Source organism: Rhinolophus ferrumequinum, chromosome 8, assembly GCF_004115265.2.
Source record: "Rhinolophus ferrumequinum isolate MPI-CBG mRhiFer1 chromosome 8, mRhiFer1_v1.p, whole genome shotgun sequence".
NCBI lineage: Eukaryota > Metazoa > Chordata > Mammalia > Chiroptera > Rhinolophidae > Rhinolophus > Rhinolophus ferrumequinum.
Genome location: NC_046291.1, coordinates 34,179,508 through 34,205,755, shown reverse-complemented (window position 1 = coordinate 34,205,755; position 26,248 = coordinate 34,179,508). Strand labels below are relative to the sequence as shown.

The 26,248-nt window shown below is 34.5% G+C and overlaps 1 protein-coding gene and 1 pseudogene across 1 annotated transcript; one reads left to right on the top strand and one right to left on the bottom strand.

The window, feature by feature from the left end:
• Positions 1 to 35: 35 nt before the first annotated feature.
• Positions 36 to 25,935, bottom strand: STK17B (serine/threonine kinase 17b). The gene is made up of 8 exons (XM_033112581.1): positions 25,670 to 25,935; positions 14,888 to 15,053; positions 9,745 to 9,957; positions 7,186 to 7,330; positions 5,922 to 6,048; positions 4,265 to 4,313; positions 2,913 to 3,092; positions 36 to 1,476 (listed from the first exon to the last, which is right to left on the bottom strand). Exons 2-8 carry the CDS (start codon positions 15,007 to 15,009, stop codon positions 1,197 to 1,199), a joined length of 1,116 nt encoding a protein of 371 aa, XP_032968472.1. The 5' UTR covers positions 15,010 to 15,053; positions 25,670 to 25,935; the 3' UTR covers positions 36 to 1,196.
• Positions 17,835 to 19,131, top strand: LOC117026094 (peptidyl-prolyl cis-trans isomerase D-like; annotated as a pseudogene).
• Positions 25,936 to 26,248: the final 313 nt, after the last annotated feature.

Here is a 26,248-nt window from a genome sequence, read left to right as displayed (position 1 = left end):
CACCTTGCTAGACTGGCACTGTGTTAATAGTTCTCCTGGTGCTGTGATTGTTTTTATTCATGCTTTTAGAACTTTGAATGACTGGATTGTATTCCAAGACTTAGAAGACATCTAAAATACTGTTAAGTTGCCTAAGTCTGTCAGCATTTTCTTCTATACTCAATTAATAAATACGTTTGGTTGACTGAAAACAGAGTACATTCAGTTTTACCTAAGTTATCTTCTACTCTAGAAATTCTGGAGGGTGAAAACCCTTTACACTTGTATACCATATATTCTCCATCTGTCAGACCTTATTAAATCTGAAGGATGTTGAGTAGGCAAAGGACATTTGAGTTAAAAAGGCATGTTACTCTTTCCTCTGCTCTAATTTGTACAGATTATTCCTAATCAGGTTTCTAACTCCCTCTTTGCTCTGTAAACGATCTATCTCATATAGCAATCCATATATTTGTATAATGGAAATCTTTTGTAGTTTCATAATTTTTGTGATTGAAAAATATTTTTAAATGTAAAATAGCTTCTGAGCATCTATAAAATATTCTTTCTTAAACTTGACAGTGTTAGTCTAAACAAAATTTTGTCTCAATAGAGGCACGATATAGAACTGACCTTAGAGAATCTATTAAATTCAAATGTTGGGAGATAGCAGAAGAGGGTAAAAAGGGATCAAATATATGGTGATGGAAAGAGAACTGACTCTGGGTGTTGAACACACAATATGATATATAGATGATGTATTACAGAATTGTACACTTGAAACCTATGTAATTTTACTAACCATTTTCACCCCAACAAATTTTAATTAAAAAAAAATTCAAATGTCTTCATTTTGTTGTTTATATTAACCATAGTATAATCCAAATCATTCTTTTTCCTGATATGTAAAACATTTTGATAAATCCATTGAATTTAAAGTCTTCCAATAAATGTAAACTCACATGCACACTTTTATTTTTGGTCATATATTTAAATATTTTCCTCTCTGCATTGGTTAACTTCTCAGGATAGGAAATGAAATTATGCCAGTAACTAGTAATTTAACATTAAAATAATTCCCTAAATTCTTTTAGGCAAAAGTGCAACATAAACATTTACAACATAAACATGCCATATATTAAGCTACAAAACACAATTTCACACTGGAGCGAATTTCAAATTCCAAATTCAGTCCAAATGAGTCAAAGACAAAAGTGCTAACAGAGCAAGTCTGAAACAAGTTCATGGGTATTTGGCAATGAGTCATCAAAGCGAAATCTTTTGGAAACCATGCTGCTATCCTCTGGGATATTCTCTTTGTCTTCTCGATCACAGGTTCCATTACAAGAGGATTTAGAAATCTTGTCTTCAGAGGACCTTACTGTATGATCTTGACTTTGAAAGGAACAGGAAGTTTCCTCAGGGTGAAATAAGTTTCCAAAGTCCAATTGCTGTAGCCAAGAATGAGAAAGGCAGATTTCTGCTGTTGGTCTTTTCCTTGAAAGAAAGCATCAAGAGAAAATTGAGAACTAAAAATCAAGTTGGAAATGTTTGCAGTTCAATATATTTTTTATTTATTATGAAAATAACACATACTCAGTGTTATTAGTACAGAAGGGAATAATAATAGGAAAACGGAGTACCTAGAAAGTTCTTTAATTCTGACATGTGCTGAAAATTCCATTTATCATGGGGCTTACAAATGAAACCAGTTGAAGGGCTTAAGAACGTATGTGAGCTTCACAAATAAAAATTAGTAAAATTATAAAGTCTCTTTGGTTTATAAACCCTTTGAAGGAAAATATATGTAATTTATAATATCTATTGTTATTTTGTGTTCTTAAAGGCAGTAACTGCTAAATATTGAAACCAAAGCTACCCTTCAATGATGTTTACCTAACATTTTGAGTTTTTAAATGTTGTATTTATTCCATTATGAAAGTAATATGAAACGGTCAAATATCACAATATTTCAAAAGGAAGGAAAACACCTGTCTGTACTTAGAACTCCAACCTTCACACAGCCACCATTACCATTAGAACATGTTTCCTTAGTCTTTGTTTTTATGTTCATTTTTTTATTATAAAAAGTTAATGTACTTATTATAGAAATGTTAGAATCTAGGTAAAAAAATATTTAACAAAATGAAAAGTGCTTCTAACCAGAAACAAATAACATCATTACTATTTCTACTAAATAACCAATTATGTCTAAAATATAGCCAGTGAGAGTTTGTTTGGATTTGCATTAGCCAATAAAACAATTAACAAATCTATGAGGTTTTTTTTTTTTGCTTAAACAGATAAGGAAACTGTGTCCTCCAGGAGATTAAGTAATCATCACAAAATAAAAGACCTGAGAAGTAATAAAAGCAGGAATCCAGCCCAAAGCACTATAACACAGCTTCTGCATTAAGTATGGTCAGGCCATTTTAAAGTAAATAGGGCTGATCCTGGTAAAGAACATGGAAGTCAGCTTTTTCGTTTCCAGCTCATAAGTTGCCAATGAGTGACGTAAGAGTCCTAAACCATAGTTTCAAATCCTTTCTTTAGAGGAGGTCCAAGAGCATTGGATCCTTAACGATCAGTAGTAATTTGTACTTGTTACATAACTATAATTATTCAACTATGAATCATTCACAACAGTCACGCATATTGTAAACCTTCTATTTCTAATTATTTTAGGAAATTTCAGCGATTAGTAGTAGATTGAGAGAAAAATAACCCAAATATTCTCTTCACTCCAAAATTTCCTGTTGTATATTTTCTACATTTGAGGTTATGAATTTATATAACCATCTCTCATAACTTCCTCCCCATTTTACCTGATACCATACTTGTAATAATTTTATACCATTTTAGAATGTATATTCCTTCATAGGCATGTTATTTATTTTGTAATAGTCTTTAAACAAATTAATGTTATTACTTACTCTGGATTTTTTACTAAAAGGCTCTGGATAAAGTCTGTGGCCAGCTGTGAAACTGATGAAAAAGTTTCTTCTGAATAATCTACATTAACTTGAGAAATATTGAGGTATGTTTCTTGATTATCTTCTCCCACAAATGGGGATGTATGAGTTACCAACATATAGGCTATTATGCCAATATTCCTGAAAAACAAAAAAGGGAGAAGAGGGGAATTTAAAATGTGTGTTAATCTTAAAACATTTATATCAAGTAAAATTGGTACTCAACATATTCCTCTCCTCAAAACCTATACAGTTAAACTATAGATTAAATTGCTTTTCAAAGTTCCCATATTATTAAAACTAAAATAATGTGCTATGTCAAAGTTTGCCTTGTAAAAAAAGAACACGAGGAGAATGCATATGTGTGTTATATAATTATAAACATTATGTATTAAATATATATCATTATACCTATAGTCTGCTCTTCACACAGACACTTATTAGGGAGTACACAAATCTGCTCAGAGAGCAGCATTTCCCAAGTAGTGTCCAATGACATAAAAAGGGGTTTTGTGCAAACAGAGTCTGAAAAATTGGCAAAGCACAAAGTTGGGAAGGCAGATTTTTGTTTTCACTGCACAACTTTTCAGAGCGTTAAGTTATATTAATGACTAGTCCTCAGCTCAGGAGCCAGAAAAAAACAATACATACAGTACATGTTTCACCCACTTATTTAGCCCCAGGACCCCTTCTCCTTGGCAAACCCATTCCAGTCCCATGGAACACAGGGAATAATCCAAACTCTTCCACTTGGCCTATGGAGTCAGAGCCCCACGGTGGTCCCAGTAAAGTTCCATTATCAGCTCCACTCTACTTCCCGTGATTTCTCTGTGCTAGTCACAAAACCTCAACGATATCCTAGTTTATGAGAGTGTGTACTTTTTATGACATACTCTCATAAAACCAAACTATTGCATGGACCTGACCTCATTTTTCTGCTTAGTAAACACCTTCCTAGTTCTTCTAGGTCTAGATCTGGTGCTTGTCTGCTGCTTCCTCCAAGCTTATTAAGTAGCATTTTAATGCAGTATAGAACATATAGTACAATACCGTGACTGTGTTGTTGTTTTACTAGACTGAGTCTTCCTCCAGGAAAGGGATTTGCGTGTTTATTTCTGTACCTTTGGCTCAAAGCCAAAGTGTTACTTAGAAAGAATGGACAGGTAAATGTTTTCCTGTGACATAATAATGACACTTGAATAAAATCTTTTCACTTGAAAGTTTTATTATTTACATTTGGAATCAAAGAACCCTAGAATATATATACTACGGAAATTTTAACAAAGACATTTAGGTAACTAAAAATATCTTACCACATATCTGTTGCTGTGGTAATAGGATCATAGTTCAGAATTTCTGGAGCTGAAAGAGAAAATAAAATTCAAATTCAATATAAATTTAAAAACATGAAAACTACATTAAATTAAAACCAGATTTAATTTTAAAGAACTACTAATATAAGATCAATAGAAATTTAACATCGTATTAATTATGCTGTGATCAGACATTTAAACATATCTAATGTTGAGCAAATTATATAACCACGTGATTCAAAAGCACCAATAATGTTCTTGGAGTGACAACCAGCTATGTAGTTTCTTTTTTCGTTTTAATCATTAAGATTATTCTCAGAAAAAATAGTTATGAAGAAATAAAATGTTAGAAGCAAGAATCTTTTTAAAATTTTCTTTTATTACTGTTAGGAATTACTTTGCATTATTTCATTAGATAGATTTAAGTTCTTCTTTTCAGGGTAGATAGAATCATATGCATTACAATGACATTATGAGCAAATTATGTTTCTTAGAAGTGCTTTAGATTTTCAAGTCGATTAAATATCCCCCTTAAACGATCAAAAACCTATAATTTCCAAAGCAATTAATTTCCCACTGTCTCCTCCCTTGCCTAAATGTTTTAAAAAATGTAAAATAAATTGTCTAAACATTACCATAAATTTCAAATTAGTAGAGTCCGAACTGAGGTTTATGCTTCAATAATAATATTTTTGTTTCACAGTATGGTTTTATACTTTCTCCAAAAGAAATTATTTCCAAAGTCAACAGTTTTGTTAATAAAGCTTTTGAGTCACTATATATTGTCAGCTGCCACTGTACCACCTATAACCTGCTCATATACTTTTGTGAGCTATGTTATCTATAATTACAATAATTTATTCTAGGACACTACAGCTTCTATTATCATTCAAAAGTTACTAATTTGCTTTGTTTTTCATTTTAGGAGAGTCAGCTGCCTCGCTGAGTAGCAACTGTTTAGCTGTATCTTTTCAAAGCTTGTCTGAGGATATCAATATAAGCAACAACAAAAAAAGTATACAATGATTATTAAATTAAAAAAAACTTTAAATTATCATGTTACTTCAAAATCTTTCATCTGCATAATTAAATTTGTTGGTTTAGTACAATATCCCAAGATTATCTGATCATAGGTTTTCTTAACCCCCTTCTTCAAAATCCTTTTATAAACCTATATAAAACCTCAGATTTTAAAGCAGCAGCAACAAATAACAAGGAGTTCGGCTAATAATTGCTGCAAACTGAAGATATCTGTATTATCAGCAGCTTTGAGCTGGGCCCAGGACAGAAAGAGAAGTGATGTCTGTCCAATAGCGCAGCTTCAGAGGCCATCATAGGCCCCTTGATTTTCGTTTCTCCATGCTCTCCTGCTCCCTAACTTCCCTTTCACCCATTTTTCTTTATGCACAAAGCCTTTACACACAAATATCAAATTTTTTAATTTATATGTCCGACGTCCTGTGAATTGTTGTGAATACCTCAATATTCCCACATTCACTACAGTTCCTTCAAGTGAGTCATAACCAGATTTCAAGGCACTAAAATACATGAACCAAATACATATCCTGGAATTACATGCTCTAAAGTACAGTTTTATATAGATGTCATTTAGTTAACACATTTCAAAATGGTGTAGAAATTAAGGGGAAATTTTTACCTAAGTATTCGGGAGTGCCCATGATTTCCCGAAGTTCACATGCGTTTCCTATTTTTCGAGACATTCCAAAATCTACAATTTTTATGTCCCCAAGAGGGTATATGCTGCTCAATAATATATTCTGTGGCTAAAAAAGCACAACAAAAAGAAAATGATCAGTAATATACGACAATAAAAGTATACTAGTCTCAGATCAGAGGTAAATTAAGTGGAACTTACTGCTTAGTTATATATTTCACTGAGTCATTCATTAAACATTTACTAACCTATACAGGAGCAACTATACATTCAATGATAAATAAAGTAAAAAAATATATGCTCAAAGAGGACTCTTGGTGTGTAGGGAAAAGATGGACACATAGAGAAATTGATTATGACATATAGAATGCTTGGTAATAAAGACTACTTAATTCTGCCCAAAAGAAAGTCCAAGAAGGCTTTCCAGTAGAGATCATGCTTAAGCTGAATCTTAAAGGATAAATAGGAGTATGCCAGTTAGAAAGCTGCTATGGGCAACAGCATGAAAGAAGGCATGAGGGAATAAAAATGCATACATTTCCAGAAATAGAAAATGCTTCTGCACAGAGTGATGGTATCGGGTCTGACTATTCCCAGGTTTGTAGCATAGACAGTAAGACCCATGGTAGGGTGGTGTATGGAAGCGAGATTGTACAGGAAGAAAAGAGGCCCATGTTCAAAAGATAAGACACAGATCAATTCAGATTTTAAGGTCCTTGAGTGGCTATGGAGGAAGCATACGGAGACAGGATAATAACATGAGAGGTTGAAGTGATGTCAGGAATTGGGAAAGGGGCATGAATGATCTGGGGGAAGAAAAGGAGGAGCCAAAAGACTGACCTCAAGAGAAAGATGAATGAGTATGATGGGAGCAAAAGAATGAGGATTGGGTGGTTATCTTCAGAGATAGAGATCAGAATTGAATATATTAGAGGAAGACCGTTTATAAGAAGAGAAGATCCAGGATGTAAGAGTGGGATGGAGTGGAATGATTAAAGGCTTAGAACACCGAGAAATGATAGTTTTAAGAGCCCAGTGATTGATGTGAGCTGCTCAAACATGCAGTCCTCTCCTCTCTGCCAGTACAAAATGCAGTCCATGTAACACAAAGAGCACACCCAGTGCAGTCTAGGCCAGCATGGTCTAACTGCTATTTCCTAACAATACCAGCCTGTAACTGTGCAATCAAGACCGGGGAAGGAACAGAGGTGTAGTGTTACTTAAAATCACATGTTACATTCATTACCTTTAAATCAAGGTGTACAATGTTATTCTGATGTAGATAATAAACTCCTTCAAGTATTTGTTTAATGAGTCTGATAATGTCATTTTCAGAGACCATTTCAGCCAGCTCAGGTAAACACAAATTGAAAATTTCTCCACCTGCGGCACTGAAATAAAATTTAAATAGAAAGTTGAAAAACCACTGAAATGACACTTTTAAATACTGTATAGCTGTTAAGTAAAAGACACACAGCCATCTAAACTTTAGTCTCCATATATACACATTTAAAGAATGGAGGGAGGAGGTGCCTGTGATGTTTAAGGAATAAAGTAAATGACAAGAATATTTCAAATTCTGGGTATTAACACTTGAATATTTAATAAATAAAATTGAATTGTTTTATAGTTCAATAATAATTGCCTTAATATTGCAATAAAAATAGCTAACTAATAGCTCAGCTCTGCATCTCCATTTTATTCATTTATATATGGGTATAAATATCATTTATTTTGATCCTCATGACAACCATATAGTAGGTGGTTATTATTCCCATTTTACAGATGAAGAAACAAGTACAAAGAAGATAAGAAACATGTACAGGTTGCATAGTAAAGTGAGGGGCCAGAATCTGAATCTGTACTCTGCATTCTTAACCAATATTCTGTTTTGCAGCTTCACAAAACATATTTGGGGCCAGAACCCAAATCTTTTTTGTTTGTTTAAGAATTAAAAATCTAAAGAATGTTGACAAAGGCATAGTGAAAAATCCCTAGGTTTAGAATCAAATGACCTAAATTTAAATCCTAAATCTGCTATTTATCAGCAATATAACTTAAGATTAGTCACTTATTTGAACTTCTCCATCTATAAAATAGAAATATCACTGAACAGAATTTTTTTTTTTTGAGGACCAAATCTAAATAAATAGGATAAATTTGTTGGTCAGACATCTTGCAAAAAAAAAAAAATCTAAATGGTTATTCATCAAACTTATAAGGTATGTTTGGGAATAGCTCAGGTAAAGTATATTTACTGAGTGCTTGCTACACTTCAGCTACAAGGTACAGAGGCTCCCTAACATTTCTTCCCATAAGGAACTTAGTTACTGGGTAGGGTCCAATCAGTTAGCAGAGTATGAACATGGTCCATCCACAATACGTGTAAAAACTTTTGATGCATTTTGTTGTTGCTATTTAGATGAACCCCAAAAAGAGGATTTTATGAAAGTGGACAATGCTCCTATTATGTATATTCACCCTTCAAACCTAGAATCCCATTACTGTTTTGGAAAAATGTTAGCTACTTTTCACATAGTCAAACATGCAGATGTTTGTAGTATCATTCAAGTAGATAAATTTTTAAAGGTCAGCTGAAGAATCTGACAAAAATAATCACAAAATGTGTGAAAAATGAAATCGTATTCGTAATGTTCTGGGCTCCTCTGCAATTTTAATTTATTTTGAAGGTGCTATAATATACTTTATTTGGTACATCAGTGCTCTGGGAAATGTACACAGTATTTATTCTTAAATGAACTACTTGTCAGTTTAACATTTTGCAAAATAAGCATTTTTATTTACAAGTTGATTCTAGGCAATCAACTTTCCTGACACAAAAACATATTTATTTCTTAATATATAAGTATTATATAAACAAACCTCTTCATCCTTAAGATAACTGAATACTAAAATTAGCTGAATGTACTCTTAAATTCAAAAAATGATGCAGATTACCTACTAAAAAGAGTTACAAAGAATTATAAAGAATTATGCATTTTTTTCTAAAACAAATACTTATCTCTTTAGTTTATTATAAAATATTTATTTACTAAAAACCATCAGAATCTAAAGCATACTAAACACAAATTTAGCTGATCTCTTCCAATTGTTGCAGATGTTCAAGCATGTATTTTGTAATAAATTTGTCAGACTTTCATGCAACACCTATTTTACAGTCACATGTCAATATATTGGTTAACAAACCAGTTAGCTTAACCATGCTCTATCCCCACCTGATGAATATTTGGGTGTTTGCAACTTTTCACTGACTTGTAGGAAGAGATATTATTTTGTTATTTCTACAATTCCTAACATAGCTTTCTGCACATCACATCTACTAAATAAATGTGTTTCTTTAACGAACAATGAGCCAGGCATATCTTAATGCAAGTTTACCTTTCTAGTCTCCTTGGGTCATTTCCTTAGATGGGTTTTTCAAATAGATGGGCAAAATATATAAATGATTTCATTCTATTTGCCCATCACATTGTTCTCCAAAAAAGTGCATCAAATTTCTGTGCCATTAGCAAAGTATTCTCATGTCAACACATTCCCCAAACATTACGTTGTCATTTGTTTATTCTGTGCTATTTAATTAATTTTAGTGTATGTGGGGCTGTACATTTAGCCTTGTGAAAATATCTGAATATAAACTATGACCCTCTAATATTTTACCATCAGGAATCTTTACAAATTATTGTCATACTTTAATCATCCTTATTTTTGACATGTCAAGTCATCTATCTCACCAATTAAAACAGGTACTATAAATTTGCTTAAATTTATTAAATTGCATACTTACTATTCTAATACCAAAATGATTTCACTTGTATTTTCATAAACTTCATGAAGATTAATCACATGGGGACAGGACTTTGCCAATTCAAGGACGGCGATCTCATGTAGAATCTCTGCTCGACAATCTTGTCCTCTTCTTCTCTTTTTTAGAAATTTTGCAGCATATTCTTGGCCAGTAGATTTTGATATACACTGTCTCACCACAGCAAATTTCCCTCTGGGGAGAAAAATGAGGACAGTTTTAACATTCCCATAAAGAACAATATTAACATAATACAAATATTGTTATACCTCCAACTTAAAGTCAATCCTTTCAAAAAATCATGGCCCAGAATTTATTCTTAACTTATTTCTTCTTATTCTTCTTATTTCTTAACTGCTTCATGTACTTTTATAAAATTTATAGTACTATCACATAAAAGTGAAAATGGCAAATGTAATAACAGGATAAGACTGAATTATATTTGTTCTTCACTATTAATATAATACATTATCGTTGTAGGGGAAGATTTCATTTGTGTTCCAACTCCATGCTATACTCTTGATATAAATCACTATGTTTAAGTTATCACAACAATCCTATATATAGTAAATGGTACTCTGTTTTGCAGATCCCAGAGAGGATATATATCTTGGTCTATTTAGCTTTTCCTCAAATACAAAAAATTAAAAATGAATGCAAAAACGGGTATTTGGCATTTATTTTTATTAGTATAATCACTTTGCCTTTCAACACCTTTGAACAAGCTTTGAAACTTTCTATCATAATTTGTCAGTTGTTTTACCAGCAAATCTCTTAGTATGGTTCAGTAGTCTATGAAGCCTGTAATAGATATCAAAGGTATGTACGTGCTATGGAGAGTATCTAAAGACACTTCACTCACCATCAACCAAGAAAATTAATGGTTATCAATAGCTATGTACAAACACACCCATTACAACGACGTTTATCATTTTAGGAATAAGTATGTGTTTAGCTTTCTCTAATAGAGTTCTCAGCGTCTCAGCCAAAATTTAAAGACAATGGCAAATGTGTGTATTCTCAGCCTACAGTTGTCCAAAATCTAGTTTCCCAAAGACCTAAAGCTATTTTGAGCTATACTATCTTAAGAAATTAACAAAAGCTATTGACTGCCTACTCAGAAAAATGTACACATGCTCTTCAATAGAAAGTTTTACATACAATTCCAGGGGTTTTTAAGATCTTGAAGCTTGTTCCTATATCTTCTAAGCCTGAGTTCAGGGTCCAAAATTAAAAATCTCTATCCTAAAGTTCAAGTTACTCTCTAAATACTAACAAATCAGGTATAAATAAAGGATCTTCAGAAAGCAACTTTTGTTCCACAACTCCTCTTGCCCCAATTCCCCTTAGGATATACTTCTAACATAGTATATCAGGTGCTTAGCAAGGAAAACTATTTTTAATACATGTGGAATTTGGATTTTGGGTGAGGAACAAAATACATTATGTTTTACTGGCTTTTCTCAAGGACCAGGGTGACAAAGATTCCTACTCTTTATTCCCCAAATTTCCTCCAAATCGGTGCCAATGAAATACACTGGAAATCAAGCTGAAAAAGTATAGCTACTAATTCCAAAAAGCAAAAAAAAAAAAAAAAAGTGACCAAGCTATAATTTGACTGTTCTACATTTATCAAAATATACTAAATAAATTTGCATGCACAAACCTGATTCTTTGAAAGAACTTTTCATTTATGATTTGAGGTTGTTTAATTTTAACTAGATATTTTCTAACTATATACAGAAGGAATACAAATTGATGCATTTCAAACTTTCTGTTCTAACCCCTACAAAGAGATTCTTCCCTTTAAAAGTTGTTTTAAGAAGTGCAACTTATTTATTTCTAACAATTCTTAAGATTTAGAAGCAAAAATTTGTCTAAAAGAGGAAATTTTGAGTTTTATGAAGAAATCCACCTTGAAACTTAGGAAACAGAAACTAGTTGCCAAGAACATTGTTCATATAATCTGTAACACTAACTGTGACAATTTAGTTTGCCTGTAATTTTATGAATATATCTACAAGCCAGAATTTTCCTGAAACAAAGAGCAAAATTAAATAACACTTTTTATCTAATTATTTCAGGTATTCTAAAGACCCTTTCTTAAACTAGTTCTCATTAATCCAGGGTAAAGGTGACTACATGATATCAAATTATGTATTTGACAGTGTTCACCACTAAGTAAAAGCCCCCTGAATGCAGAGACCGTGTGTGTCCTAATTACTACAGTAATTATAAAATCTACACTTTGCTAACACATAATAGAAACTAAAATATCTGTTGAATGAATGCTAGTTATGCACCTACTATACATAATACCATATACACTGTGCTATTTTGAATACTGTACTTAACAGCATTTATATTTTTAAAACTTGGGATTCCAATAAAACTTTACATATATATTCATTTATATACTATTAAATAAGGTAAATATTTTCACCATAATTATCAGATCACTTAGGAAAAACACAAGTATTTGATTTCTATTCTACACTAATTGTGGTTCAGAAGTATAAAAAATAAACTTCAATACATAATATTCCTGTATCAAATATAACACAAACATTTAAGAAAACTTAAAACCCTTAACAATAATTAACTCATACCCTAAAAAGGCAAAGCTGACTAGATTTCCCAGCAATGAAAAGGTCTAGTAGTTACCCTTCTGCATTCTAGAATAGACAATAAAATGTGAAAGGAGGGGGGAGGGTAAGCCACAAAGGAAGCTGACGTTTATTTCTGCATCTGCCTCACCCTTCTGACCACAGAAGGCCTATGAAATCTTGCCTCTTTGGGGGAAGGGTAGAAAAAAACTTACCCAACATGTTAAAAAACAGGAACAATGCAAAGAGTTTTGAGAATAGCCAAAAATGAACTGTTAACTTTCACGTTTTTTCACTTTGCTAAAGGAAAATAAATTCTAAAACACTAACTTCATAAAATTAATAAAAAGCAATTGATTTAGAAAGATAACTTTGTAGTTCATATGCTAGAATTACACATTTATACACTTCAAAATGTACAATTACGATCCTAATTTCCATTTCACAAAAATATAGAATGTTAAAATTGGTAACAATATTCAAAGAACTAAAAGCAAGTCCTTGGCAGATGAAAGATCGTGATTTCTAATTTTTCATAGTTTACAAATTAGATATATTAATATTTACCATGTGACTCATTAGCCCATGTCAATTAAAAGAAAAATATTAGGTCTCTTTTATAAAGATATTAGAAGATGGGATATTAGCAATCATAAAGCAATTTGAATTTGTTTTAATCAGTTATGTCAAGAATTTTTGCTCTAAAATGTTTTGCTCTAAAAGTATATCTGATTCAAGTTTATGATTGTTATTTATGATGGCACCTCGTTTGTAAAACAATTTAGAATTATTAATATTGTTCTACTCAAAGTTTAAGTTCTCCAAAATCCTCAAAGAAAAAAATATTTCATAGACTTTCTAACCCCCATAATATCCCTTATTCTGTAAGGTCAATTTAAGAAATGTATATACAGTTATTCATCAAAAGAGTAACTTAGAAAAACAGAAAAGTAAGCCCTCTGTGTGTACTGTTCCAGGCATGTTCAGTTACCTGCTCAAAGCAGTTTCCAAACATTTTTGCAACAGAAGGAAACTTGGAGACATCTAGTCCACCCTTTCATCTTAAAGAAAAGGAAATCACACAACTTTAGACAACTTTAGATTCAGAGTAAAGATAGGTCAACTGACTTCCAGCTTAATCTGTTTTTACTAATATACGAAAAGATGCCATATGACACATATTTGAAAAGGTTGTTGAAACAAAAGAAAGAAAACTCCTAACGGCATCTAAGGCTACTGCAATAGTTTTGTTGTATTGTAGACAGTAAGGTAGTAACAATACTGTGTCGATTCAAGATCTCCTCATTTTAAGACTGACAGTGAAAAGTGGTTCAGAAGAGGGTAACTGGATCAAGGAAGATTATCTGGAAATCAGGCCATAGGATGAGCATTTAAGAAAACTGGCAGTATCTAGCCATATTCAAATATCTAAAAGATTTTCACATGGACATTATACACAGCTACAAAAGGAGAACCGGGTCTATTGGGAAGATGTGAGCAGAGTAGAAAACAACCTTCTGTGCTTAAGAGGTGCCCACAAAAATGGAACAGACACATTCTGTGGTAGTGAGTTCCCCATCAGTGAAGCATTCAAGTTGAGGCTGGATAAACACCTTGTCAGGAGAGTGACAGGAAAGACTGCTACACTGCATAGGCATTGTATTAGAAAGAACACTGACCACCAAAGTCCTTCCAATGCAAAGATTCTGACTATTCTATGTGAGATATAGGCAACTAACAGAAAACATGCTTTCCTGTTACAATGCAAAGAGAAATAATTGTATATTTCGAACAATTTCTTAAAAACATTCTGAAAAGTTTTTAAAACTTTTTAAAGATTCTGAATATATAACTTCGTATATTTTTTATAACTTCCATATATATTAAAATGGTAGAGCTAAATGGTCTCATAATCTTGGTCATCCCTTGGCCTTATGTGATTTATACCTTGGTAAAGTAAAAACAGATTATTATTATTAGTGCAGGTTGAACATATATTCTTTGTCATACAAAATTATACTGTCAAATATCAGTTAATTCTTAATTTAGGAACGAAGAGAATCTCCCTATTTATTTTTTGGCCGAGCACAATATTTGAGGAATTTTTTATTTAATAATTTATATAGCACCAAGTACTTTACAAATATTAACTAATTTAGTCCTCACAACAATCATATAAGATAGATACAATTATCTTCATCCCCATTTCTCAGATGAGGAAGCTACAGCACCAACAGGTACAGTAATTTAAATGTTTCAGAATTTGCTGGCAGTTCGCTATGCTAAGCGGCCTCTTCCCACGCTCAGGCTCAAATAAGAACCTTAACCTCCTGTTGGCAGCTCTGAAGCTAGGTGGGAAATAGCGTATAAACTCACTAACCCTCCAATGATTTGATTTCCAAACCAGTTAGGACTAGACCCTGTATAATAACAGGAGAGATGATGAGTTTTATATAACTATAGACACACAAGTCCAAAATGTGACTTTAAGCAGCATATACATCATAAAGTTTCCTTACCTTCCTAGCTCTTTAGATGTAAGGGTATAAAAATTATTAAAGTTTTCCATTTTTATTGGAGTTTGTGGAGTTGTAGTTAGCAAGCCTGAAATACTTCGGCAATCAAATCTTCTCCTCGACATGTTAGATGACTTCCAGATATGCTTCTTTAGTCACTTATTTTTACCTATTGAAAAAAAGAGAAGATACAGGATATAACTTAAATGCAATTAAGAAAAAAATGTTAGACAGGATGTACATTACATTACACAGCTCCAAATATAGCTGCAAGATATAACCAAAAAGAAGATTTAAAGAGCACATTCATTCCACACAAGGAAAAAATAAAACCACACACATAAACTGGTATCACCTCTATGGCACATGAACTAAATTACTGACTTCTTTCAGAATAAAATTACTGTAAAAAATCTGTGAGACTGCCAAAATTCTTTAAAAATAGTTATAATAAAATTTACATACAAGAAATCATTCAATATCATTTTAAAATTCTCATTCTTTAAAGTTAACATAAAGCAATATAATTAACACAGCAAAGTAAAGATTGTTTTAAATTTAATTTCACGTGGCCAAACAAATTTGATGGTGAGTTCACCTTTTGGGAGTTATACTACTGACATCTGAATGACTACGAGAAATAGAACTTGTTTCACAGACTGTCTACAGTTCATTACTAAATTCAGAAACTTTCATAGGTCTTAGAGTTTCTTTCCTTTGGCAGAACCTAGCACAGAGTCTGCTATGTACGAAGAGCTCTACAATTTTGTTGAATGGGTGACTGACCATACAAAAAGCCTTATTCTGGAGTCCTGATTTGTATCTATTTGCAGCTCATATTTATCTGAACTTTGTGATATTTACATGTATTCCATTTTAACATCAAAACTACTATTTAATATTAACAGAATTCATATAATAATATCAGACTATATATTTTAAGATACTTCTGACTTTCAGCTAGGCCTATCAAATAAAAGACCCAGTATTACTCTTTTAGCACCCTCTTATAATAACCCCTTAAGGCTTTTGTTCCTTCTCTGCCACATTTTTCCTCTCATTTCCTACTTGACATACTGTTTAGCTTCCTAAATCCAAATGCAAACTATACTCAACTTAGCAAATAAGCAGTGTGATTAGAGTTCAGTGTCTTCAGCTTCTATATTTTCTTGGATTTATTCTTAAATCCGCAATTTTTTTTTCTCGAAATCTTTTAAGTCTGTGGAGAAACAAAGCCCTAATTAGTTTTGGGGGCAGCTAACTAAATTATTTAACTTCACTGCTGTGCTGTTATGGGCTGAATTACGCCCTTCCCCTCAAAATTCATATGTTAAAGTCCTAACCCTTAGAACCTCAGAAAGTGAGTGTGTTTGGAGATAAGGCCTTTATTTAAAAAGGTGATTATGTTAAAAATGAGGTCATTATGGTGGGCCCTAATCCAATAGGACTGCTGTCTTTAATAAAAAGACAAGGTTAGGACACAGAAACAGAGGGAAGACCACGTGAAGACACAGGGCAAAGGCCATCTATAAGTGAAAGAGAAAGGCTTCAGAAGAAACAGACCCTGCCAACACTGATCCCAAACTTCTACTCTCCAGAACTGTGAGAAAAGAAGTTTCTGTTGTTTAAGCCACCCAATCTGTTGTACTTTGTTATGGCAGCTACTTAAAAATAAACAAATAAATATTTCAAATGTATAGAGAGGGATACAAATATTTTAACACCTGTTTTTTCAATCTTACTCCTTTGCCATATTTTGTTTAAATTAAAAAGACACAGACAGTTGAAATTGGTCCCTTTTTTTCGATCCCCAGTTTATATTGCCACTAGCACTGGGTGGGAGGGTTTATCATTTATTTCTTTGCCAACATTAGCTCTGTTCAGACTTTTAATTTTGACTATTCCAAGTGTGATAAAGATAAATGGAGTTTTGTGATTTACCATACATTTCTCTGATTAGTAGAGAGGAAAGCTTCAACTCTGTTGCCTCTAAAGTATGCGTGGTAATAGAATCAATCTTACAGAGCTCTAAAGATTAAACAATAAAATACAATAAATTCATGCTGAATGACACTGGTATAGTGATAGTTGTGAAACTATATCATGATTCTTCAACACTTAAATATTGTTAATATTCTACCCAAAGATACTCTCTACGCAATCCCTTGCCATTGCTGGGTACCTGTACCCTGCTTCTGTATATAAAATTCATCCACGTTAGCTTAAACTCAACTCTTAAAATTTTGTCTTTTTTTTTTCTGTTTTGATGAACTATTTGTGTTTTCTTAGTTCTGATGGCACCCAGTTTCACTGGCCACATATTCCTCTCTGAAAAATCAATAGTTACCAATTTCTGTGCTCAATCTATTTCTTTTTTTAGGTCATTTCTGGGCTTTTAAAATTTTTTTTCCTAAATTTAGAAGTCTAGGAATATGCATGTTTATGATCACATTTATGCTATAAACATATATACAAAAAAAAAGGGTATACTGTGTATCATGGGTACAAACTGGGCTACATTCCCAACAGTGTTCATCAGTCAAGCCTAGCGAAACATGAGAACAAGAACACATCAAATTCAACTGGAGACAGAGTATATATATATACACACACACATATATATATAGGTTCTTGAGTCTAAGACGTTCACCTCATCTACAATCTAGAATCTAAGATGTTTATCTCATACTATAATATATCAGCTACAAAGTAATCTATTCATAAGAACTCTAGTAGAACTGAGACATATTTAGCGAATAAGTATTTTCTGCTTTCAAGTTTCAAGAGTCAATATGGGTCTTAGATATAGTCAAAGATTTATGTTCAATGAAGATTTATAATACTGAGAATAATTAAAAACTTGTTGAATGAATGAATACCAATGTCCAACAATAGGGAAATGGTTAAATACACCTAAATAATAGAGTATTATATACTCAAAATTGTGCTTTCAAAGAATCGTTTTGGCCTCCAGGTCTTGGCTGAGAGAGCTGCTCTTGGGTTTCAGCTGCTGGGCAGCCCCGATGTGCTCTGAGCCTGCTTCCAAATGTGCCTGCAAGTCAAAATGGCATCCATCTCCCCAAGCGAAGACCTTCAACTCCAGTAACCCCCGAATCTTCTTTGATGTGGACATCAGAAGTGAGTGAGTTGGTCAAATCGCCTCAGAATTATTTGAAGATACTGTACCCAAAACTGCAGAAAATTTTTATGCATTGTGTACAGAATAAAAAGACACTGGACCCCTCACTGGGAAACCTCTCCATTTCAAAGGATGCCCATTCCACCGAATTATTAAGAAATTCATGATTCAGGGTGGAGACTTCTCAAATCAGAATGGGATAGGTGGAGAAAGTATTTACGGTGAAAAATTTGAAGATGAAAAATTCTATTATAAGTATGACTAGGAGGGTATACTGAGCACAGCAAATGCAGGCTGCAATGCAAATGGTTCTCAGTTCTTTATCACAACAGTTCCAACTCCTCATTTGAACGGGAAACGTGGTATTTGGCCAAGTAATTAAAGGAGTGGGTGTGGCAAGAATTCTGGAAAACACAGAAGTGAAAGGTGAAAAACCTGCCAAATTGTGCATTATTGCAGAATGCAGAGAAATGAAGGAAGGGGATGATAGGGGAATATTCCCAAAAGATGGTTCTGGTCATTCAGATTTCCCTGAGGATGCAAATACACATTTAAAAGATGTAGATAAAATATTATTAATAACAGAAGACTTAAAATACATTGCAAATACTTTTTTCAAATCCCAGAACTGGGAGATAGCTATGAAAAAATATACAAAACTTTTAAGGTACAGGGAAGGTTAAAAGGCTGTTATTGAAAAAGCAGATATATTAGGCTGTGCAAAAGTAACTTCAGTTTAAAAGGTTAGAAATATTGCAAAAATCGCAATTACTTTTGCATCAATCTAACAGATTGAAGATGCAACCTGTACCTTTAAGCTTCCTGCTGAATATTGGTGCTTATAAACTGACGATGTCAAATTGGCAAGGAGCAATTGAGTTGTTTGGAAGCTCTTGAAACAGACCCATCAAATACCAAAGCACTGTACCATTGAACTCAAGGATGGCAAGGATTAAAAGAATACCATCAAGCACTGGCTGATCTTAAGAAAGCTCAGGAGACAGCACCAGAAGATAAAGCTATCCAGGCAGAATTGCTGAAAGTCAGACAAAAGACAAAGGCACAGAAAGATAAAGAGAAGACAGCATATGCAAAAATATTTGCTTAATAAGTAACTCAGTTTTGTTTACATATTGTACATTGATTGCATAAAGGAAATAAGAAAATTTAAGAGGTTTTATCTATTACATATAATCCCTAATGTGTATCCTTTGATACTTCAGTTCCCCATTGTTTAGAGTTCAGGTATACTGATATGGGTCCCGTCTTATTAAAAGTGTTACAAAATTTAAAAAGAATCATTTTAACCAATATTAAGAGCAAAAAGGAAGATATAAAACTTTGTATACAATTTGATAATTTTGTAGGAAAATATAAAAGCAAATAGAAGTAAAACTGGAAAACTATGGCCAAATGTTACCAACCATGGTTATCTTTGGGTGGTAGGATTATGGCAGTATTTATACTTTCCTGTGTTTAAGTTATCTACACTAAGCAGGTACTACTTTAATAATCAACAAAAATTAATAAATGCCTTTGGGTAAAAAAGATGACTGTAAATATACATGATGATTCTAAATGCAGAAACTTACCCATTTGCAACAGCAAAACTTCTCTTTACACATTAATGGTTTACTAGGCTGGAAGTTTTAGAGCCATTATTGCTCAAGTTTTTTAAGGCCTCAATGTTTTCTTTGCATTTATACAGAGCAGATGGTGTTCATTATCCAAGCAAGTCAGCTCTTATGCAGAGACCATACAAGTATTTAGAGTAAAGACTAAGCAAGAATTAATGTCTGGTTTAATAATGCGTAAAAAAAAACAATTTAAGAAATTCTGAATTAATGCTATAGCTATAATTCTATATAATGAACAACAATTTGTACCCTTAAGACATATATGCCTTTGTTATGACTCATGAAACTCCAGACTCATCCTGGGACCCCTCCAAAAAACATCCACCATGTGATATCCAAATATACTGTTAAGTATTAAGTTTTATAATGCCTATTATTTACTTATATTAGAAGGAAAAAGAACTTAGATTTTTTAAAAAAGGACTGAAATGGATAATGATAATATAAATAGGGCTTAATTACTTAAGCTGCTTAGTAGTATTTCCTAATACAGGACATTGGCTTGTATTTGTTTTTCACCCTAATAAATTTTCCTTCCCTCACATGTACTGTCGGTCATCATAATGAACCACAAGTATTTGTAGGTATGACTATAAATGGAGCTGAAAACAGCACTGGGCAATCAGCAGTTTTTAAGATACATGTTAATACAAAAATCATTTTTTTGGTTGTGATACATTTCACTATGACTCTGAATGTGATGACACACAAGGCACATCTCAGAGAAAATAACACATTTCTGAAGACTGAACCTGATATTTCTCTACTTATTGCTAATCCAGTAGCTATAATACAAACCACTTTAGGCACCCATAGAGCATCGCTTAAGTGCACTTTCCTTCAATTCACTACACTTGAACTAGTTCCCACAGCCTAGATATTTTTCCACCTCCTCTCCTTTGGCCAATTTTGCATATAGTGGAGCATGAATAACACCATCCTCCAAGCTCTCCACAAACTCCTGGTTGCCGTCATGGAAGATTTAGTCTTTGGGTACATGAAGGTTATGCTGTCACTCCTTGCATTTTCTTAAGTTTCCCACCAAATTCTCTTTAACTCCAACAAATAATCCCAGACTTTTCCTTGTTTTCTACTATGATTCACAGACCTATAAATGATTCTAACTTACCAATATGTCTCACTCCATTTGAAGTTTATTTCATAACATATTATTAGGCTATACTAATACAATAAATCTTAATGTAGTTAGGTAAATTTGTGAGTGTGCATGTGTACACAATTACAGACACAATCAGACGCTAGAAACAGTTATAGTAGGCAAGATACAATTAAGCTTTCAATTACATAGCACTATCAGGAATAATGGTATCTCAAACTTGTTTTCAAAGATTTTTTTTCATTAACTCCCGTTACAGTAATTACAATAAGAAATCAGGTATGATCAGTGAAAGAAGGAAATGTTAGGTTTGATGTGGGCCATAACTTACTTGAAGGGAGAACGTAAATGAGATCAAAAGACAAGTAAATAATCCCTAAAAACCTCTAAACGCTCTATTTTAAAAATATTCATCATGACATTCATTTCAAACTTATCAAGCAAAAATGTATTATAAAAAAAGATTATATCATATACAACAAATGAAAATAACTAGAAAATTAAATTGTCTGCTTTGATCTCTTCATTAGCTCCCCAGTTCCTATAAGCTAAATCTTCCAGCATCATATACAAAAGCCCTTGAGGCCAGAAACACACCAGCTTCATTTCCTGCCACACTCATACCTCATATTTTGCCTCCACATCTCTGTTATATTTTTCTGTCTGAAACATCCTCTCTACCTTTCCTTAAATGGCAAAATTTTCTTACACATCCTTCATATCTCAACATAGAATGTCATCTCCCCACCGAAGCTTTGCCTGAAATCCACAGGTTGGGCTAACTGTCTTTCGTTTATGCTTCAAATAGGACTCTTGACATATCTCTTTACCTCAACATCTAACATGTTAGACTACAATTATGTTAGTCTAAAGCGCAGTAACCATTTACTTTTGTGTCTAAACTCCTAGCCTGGTGTCTGGAACCTGGTAGGAATTTTTTAAATGTTTGGTGAACTGAATTACAAGAATTATGAAATACAGCAAGAATAAGAAATATCTCATCAAGGATTTTTGCAAAACTTGAGATCCATCTTGAAATTATAGTATTGGAGGTTCAAATGCAGCTAGTATCTGCTTAATTCAGTATTTGGCTAAATAAAATAAGGTATGTTTTAAATTATTATTAGAGAATTTCAATTCTAAACAGGATAGCCAAAGTCTGGAAATAAGGGTAAAGTTGTTCAGACCGTTTACTTTGTATTTACCTGTCTTTCCAGACCATGTGGCCACCTGTTTATATGTAAATACCTACTTCAGCTAAGAAGATCAATATTTTAAGAACTACCTCAATCAGAAAATTCAGATAGGGTCCTGTCAAGGCCTGATCAATCTAGATCTTCACGAAGTAAATTTGAAAGGCAATGGAAAGCAAGAGAGGTCTTATAAAGGAACTTAGGACCCACTCTTTTGAGGGAACTCTCACTATTATATCTGTTTGGTCCTTAGTACAATTAAAATTTGGACAGATTTAATCTCTTTAAGCCATAAGTGTCAACACATAAACTTGTTTTGATTAAATCATTTTGCTAACAACAACAAAAAAGGCAATGGAAAGCAAAGTGAGGCACAAGATTACAGAAAAACAGCTCCTTTCTACAGGGGCATTTATAGCTACCACGTTTTCCCTAGGAAACAGAAGAACTGGAGATTTATTTATCTAGCATCCATCAAAATAAAGGAAGAACTTTCTGCTAGTGTGGCAGAAGGATCAGTTTTAATTAGTCATTGATTAGAAGTAAAGGTATTGGTGTAAGCATAGGGATGACAATGTTTTCCAATTTCAAGGAAGAGATTTTTTTAAGATTGAATAGAAAGCATAATTTAAGAATTTAATCCTTTGAAAGTCACTCTGGGAAGCCAGGTAACTGACTCTGGTCCAACTGGTCTAGTGCACAGTACCCAAGAGTTGAAATTCCAGGTAACACCACCAGGCCTGATTCCATGTAAGGCCTAGCGTCCTCTCTTCTAACTTCAGAAGAAGAATCAAACCTTGTAATTGTGAAACAGTATAGGAAGATGTTGCAAAACGGAAATGTAGTGGGCCAAAAAACAGTGCTTACCATTAATCAGATGCAAAATTAAGTTTCTGTTGTAAAATACTGTTTACTTATAGCTGAAGTACTGTTTATCCAGTAATTATTCTAATGCAAAATGGACTATGTTTCTGTATGGATTAAAGATAAAGTTACCATCTCACTGTTAATATTAAAATTTTTAAATGCTTAAAGTATAACTATGTCCTCTTTTGGGGAAGAAGTTGCTAAGGGTCAGGGTGCACCAAAATATGTTGCATGTAAATATTAAAAGAAACTGACCAGGTTAGATGTTTCAAGTGGCAATGAAGTGCAAGGTTAAATGTATTTGGAGAAACAGGATATAGAAATCAAATAAATTTTTAAAAATTTTAACAATATTTCTTGAAAATTTTAACATTTATCATAACATATTTAGACAAAAACATGTTTGTAAGTTAATTTATAAGTACATTTGTTCATTGAAATATTCAAAGAAATATCCTTTGATTATAGCCTGTCACAGAATATAAACTACTTAAAAATGAAATCACTGAATTTTGTCATCAGCCTTGTGGCAAACTAAAGCAACTAAAACATTTACAGTTTTCCCAAGTGGAAAAGGAAGCACATAAAATGACTGTTAATATTTCCAACACAATCAATACCTGCGAAAATGCAAAAGAATTCTTTGAAAAAACTAAGAATCCATCAAAATCCTTTAAAAGTGGCAAATCTAAAAGCACTGTTCTTTACTGCCAATTTTATGTACAGGAAATATGCCCTACAATATAATAATACATGCAATTCTAAGACAATTTTAGGATTAAGTGAAAGTCTTAGCAATGGATTTCCTTAATTCCTGGGTTTTAAGTTGGGGCTCTAAAACTAACACAGGAAAATGTTGACAAGAAAATTCTCTCTTATAATTTATCAAACAGCTTCAAACCAAAGCTTTCAAAATATGTTTAAATGTGTACTTAACAACAGTAAAACACTGTCAGTGCAAGTTTAAAAGTAAAATTGATTAGAATCAGTCCATAAAATCCCTGTATCTTCTTCAGACTTGTCATTAATGTGCTGACACAGTAATCAATTAGCCAAGTCTCAGCTTTCCTTAAAAACTGATTCTATCTTAACCAAATTGTAATTCACTATTCCATGAGTCCAAGAGAAAGAGCAACCATTCTGTTTGTACAAAAAAGGCCTTCAAATTATCACACAAATTTCCCTTTTAAAACTCAAATATATTGCCATGCAAGTATACTTCACCTCAATTTTGGATCCATAGTTTAGAAAAATGATCTAAAATGTGTATGTATCTAAAAAATAAAGGAGCTACTTAATAACAACTCCAATTATTAAAATATGAGAACCATTTTAAAATACTGAACAGAGGAGGAGGTAGGGGGAAGAAAGCGGTCTTAAACTAGGGCACCGTTTCTATGGACCTGCTTTTCCAAAAATATGTAATTCTATGGGTACATGGTTTAATATTTATAAAATAAACATTGTAGAAGTTGTGGAAAACTACTTCTGGACAGTTCACTATAAAACTATAAAATGGTGTATCAATGAGAAAGTAAGTTTATCATCATTTCCTTTAAAAAAGTTGTGCTCCTGGGCTCTAAATGTCAGGTTACATATGCTGTCACTTGTCCATCATCTCTGTTCACCGCGCTGTCTCAGCGCACATATTCTCCAAAGACCTGAGACCCTAAAGGGGCCGTATCATATCAAACATCACTGCAGGTTCCACGTATCACTGGTACCACAGATAAAAAACATTTACGTTGACAATCAGTGAATGTCATACACAGACCTAATACTGAAATTTGATGAGTATGTGGTGGATTTTTTAAATGTTTTTTTTTCTTAATTTCAATTTGCAAATTGATGTTGGAGTGCCTCTCGTCTCATCTCACACACACACACACACACACACACACACACAAAAGAGAAAGAACTAGTATCAGCTACTGGTTGCCACAAAGTCCCTTTCAACGTTGTCTCTACTTATCCCTCTAAGGAAATTCAAATGAAGAGCTTTTCCCTATAATAAAACAAAGAGCTGAGTACATGTCAAATCGTAGCCATCACGTAGTTGTCCAGTTTGAGGATAAGTCGTGTACACTAACGTGATTTACAGGGCGTCCAAATAAAATCAGAGCGCTTAAAATCACTGAAACAACCGCAACTCGTCTTTTCTATTCACTGACTTAAAAACTGTTCACGAGGAGCAACTGAAAATGCCCCACAAGATGAGCACAAACTTTTTCTAGTCGAAAGGCAGCTGTGAGCAGTACGTGTCCACGAGCCCAGAAGTGAATACGTCCTGTGCCCACACCACGGCTGTGAAGTCGGGAGGGACACGAAGGACCACGTCGACGCGACAGGGAAAGGACCCGAGCGGTCGCGAAAGGGGGCTTCCGCGGGACGCGACCCCTGGAGAGCCCGGGCCCACCAGGCTACGGCGTGCACACGCAGACACACACACACACACACACACACACACACACACACACTCGCAAAGACGCGCTCCCGGGCTAGAAAGGGTGTCCGGAGGACCGCCGGTCCCCCCCCCCCGCGCCGTACTTGAAGGAACCAGGCAGGCAAGGACTCCAGCCGGAATGCGGAGAGGGGCCCGGAGCGGTCGAGCCACCTGAGGGGCGGTGGAGTCGAGCCCATCTCCGCCAGGCCGCGGGTCCGAGGGGACCCCGGACCCGCCCACACCGCCCGGATCCCTCCCAAGGTCCCCTCCCACCTTCGGGGTCTCTGAACTGAAGGTAAAGGGGGCTGGTCCAGGGGCACGAGTCGCAGCCCCCAGTATACCCGCTAATCCCGGCAGTCCCGCGGACACGCGAGGAGGAAGACACTTACCGCTCGGGCCGCAGCAGGTTCTCTCGGGGTTGGCCCCTCCAAGGGGGCTCCCGTCCCGCCCCACGCCGGTGGCCACGACAGGACGCGTTCGCCAGCTGTAGCCCGGTGAGGCGCCGGGTAGCTCCGAGCGTAGCAGGACCCACTTTTACTGTTCCGGACAACGGCCAACAGTTGTGACCTGGCCTCCTGTGAGGTGGCTCCCAGCGACCGCAGCGGAGAGAGTGTCCGGATCCTACAGTTGAGGTTTGAAAACTGCAGTCGCGTTGCGGGGCAGTGCTGTACGAGGATCCCACCCCCCTAGGTCAGGATTGCCAATCCGAACGCGCGTGGAGGGCGGGGTTGTCACGTGACGGGCGGGGCGGGGGGCCGGCCCGTGGCGCGTGCTGAGGGGCGGGGTCCCCAGCGGAGAGAGGGTGTGGCCCGCACCAGGCAGTCCGGCGGCTGGGCGGAGCTGCGGAGCAGGTGGGGCGCTGAAGTAATTGCGGCTAGGGAGGGGTGAGGGGGAAGGTGCCAGGGCCAGGCGGGGGACTGTAACTAACTGGGTACACCGTTCCCCATCTTTGGACTGGTCAGTCCACG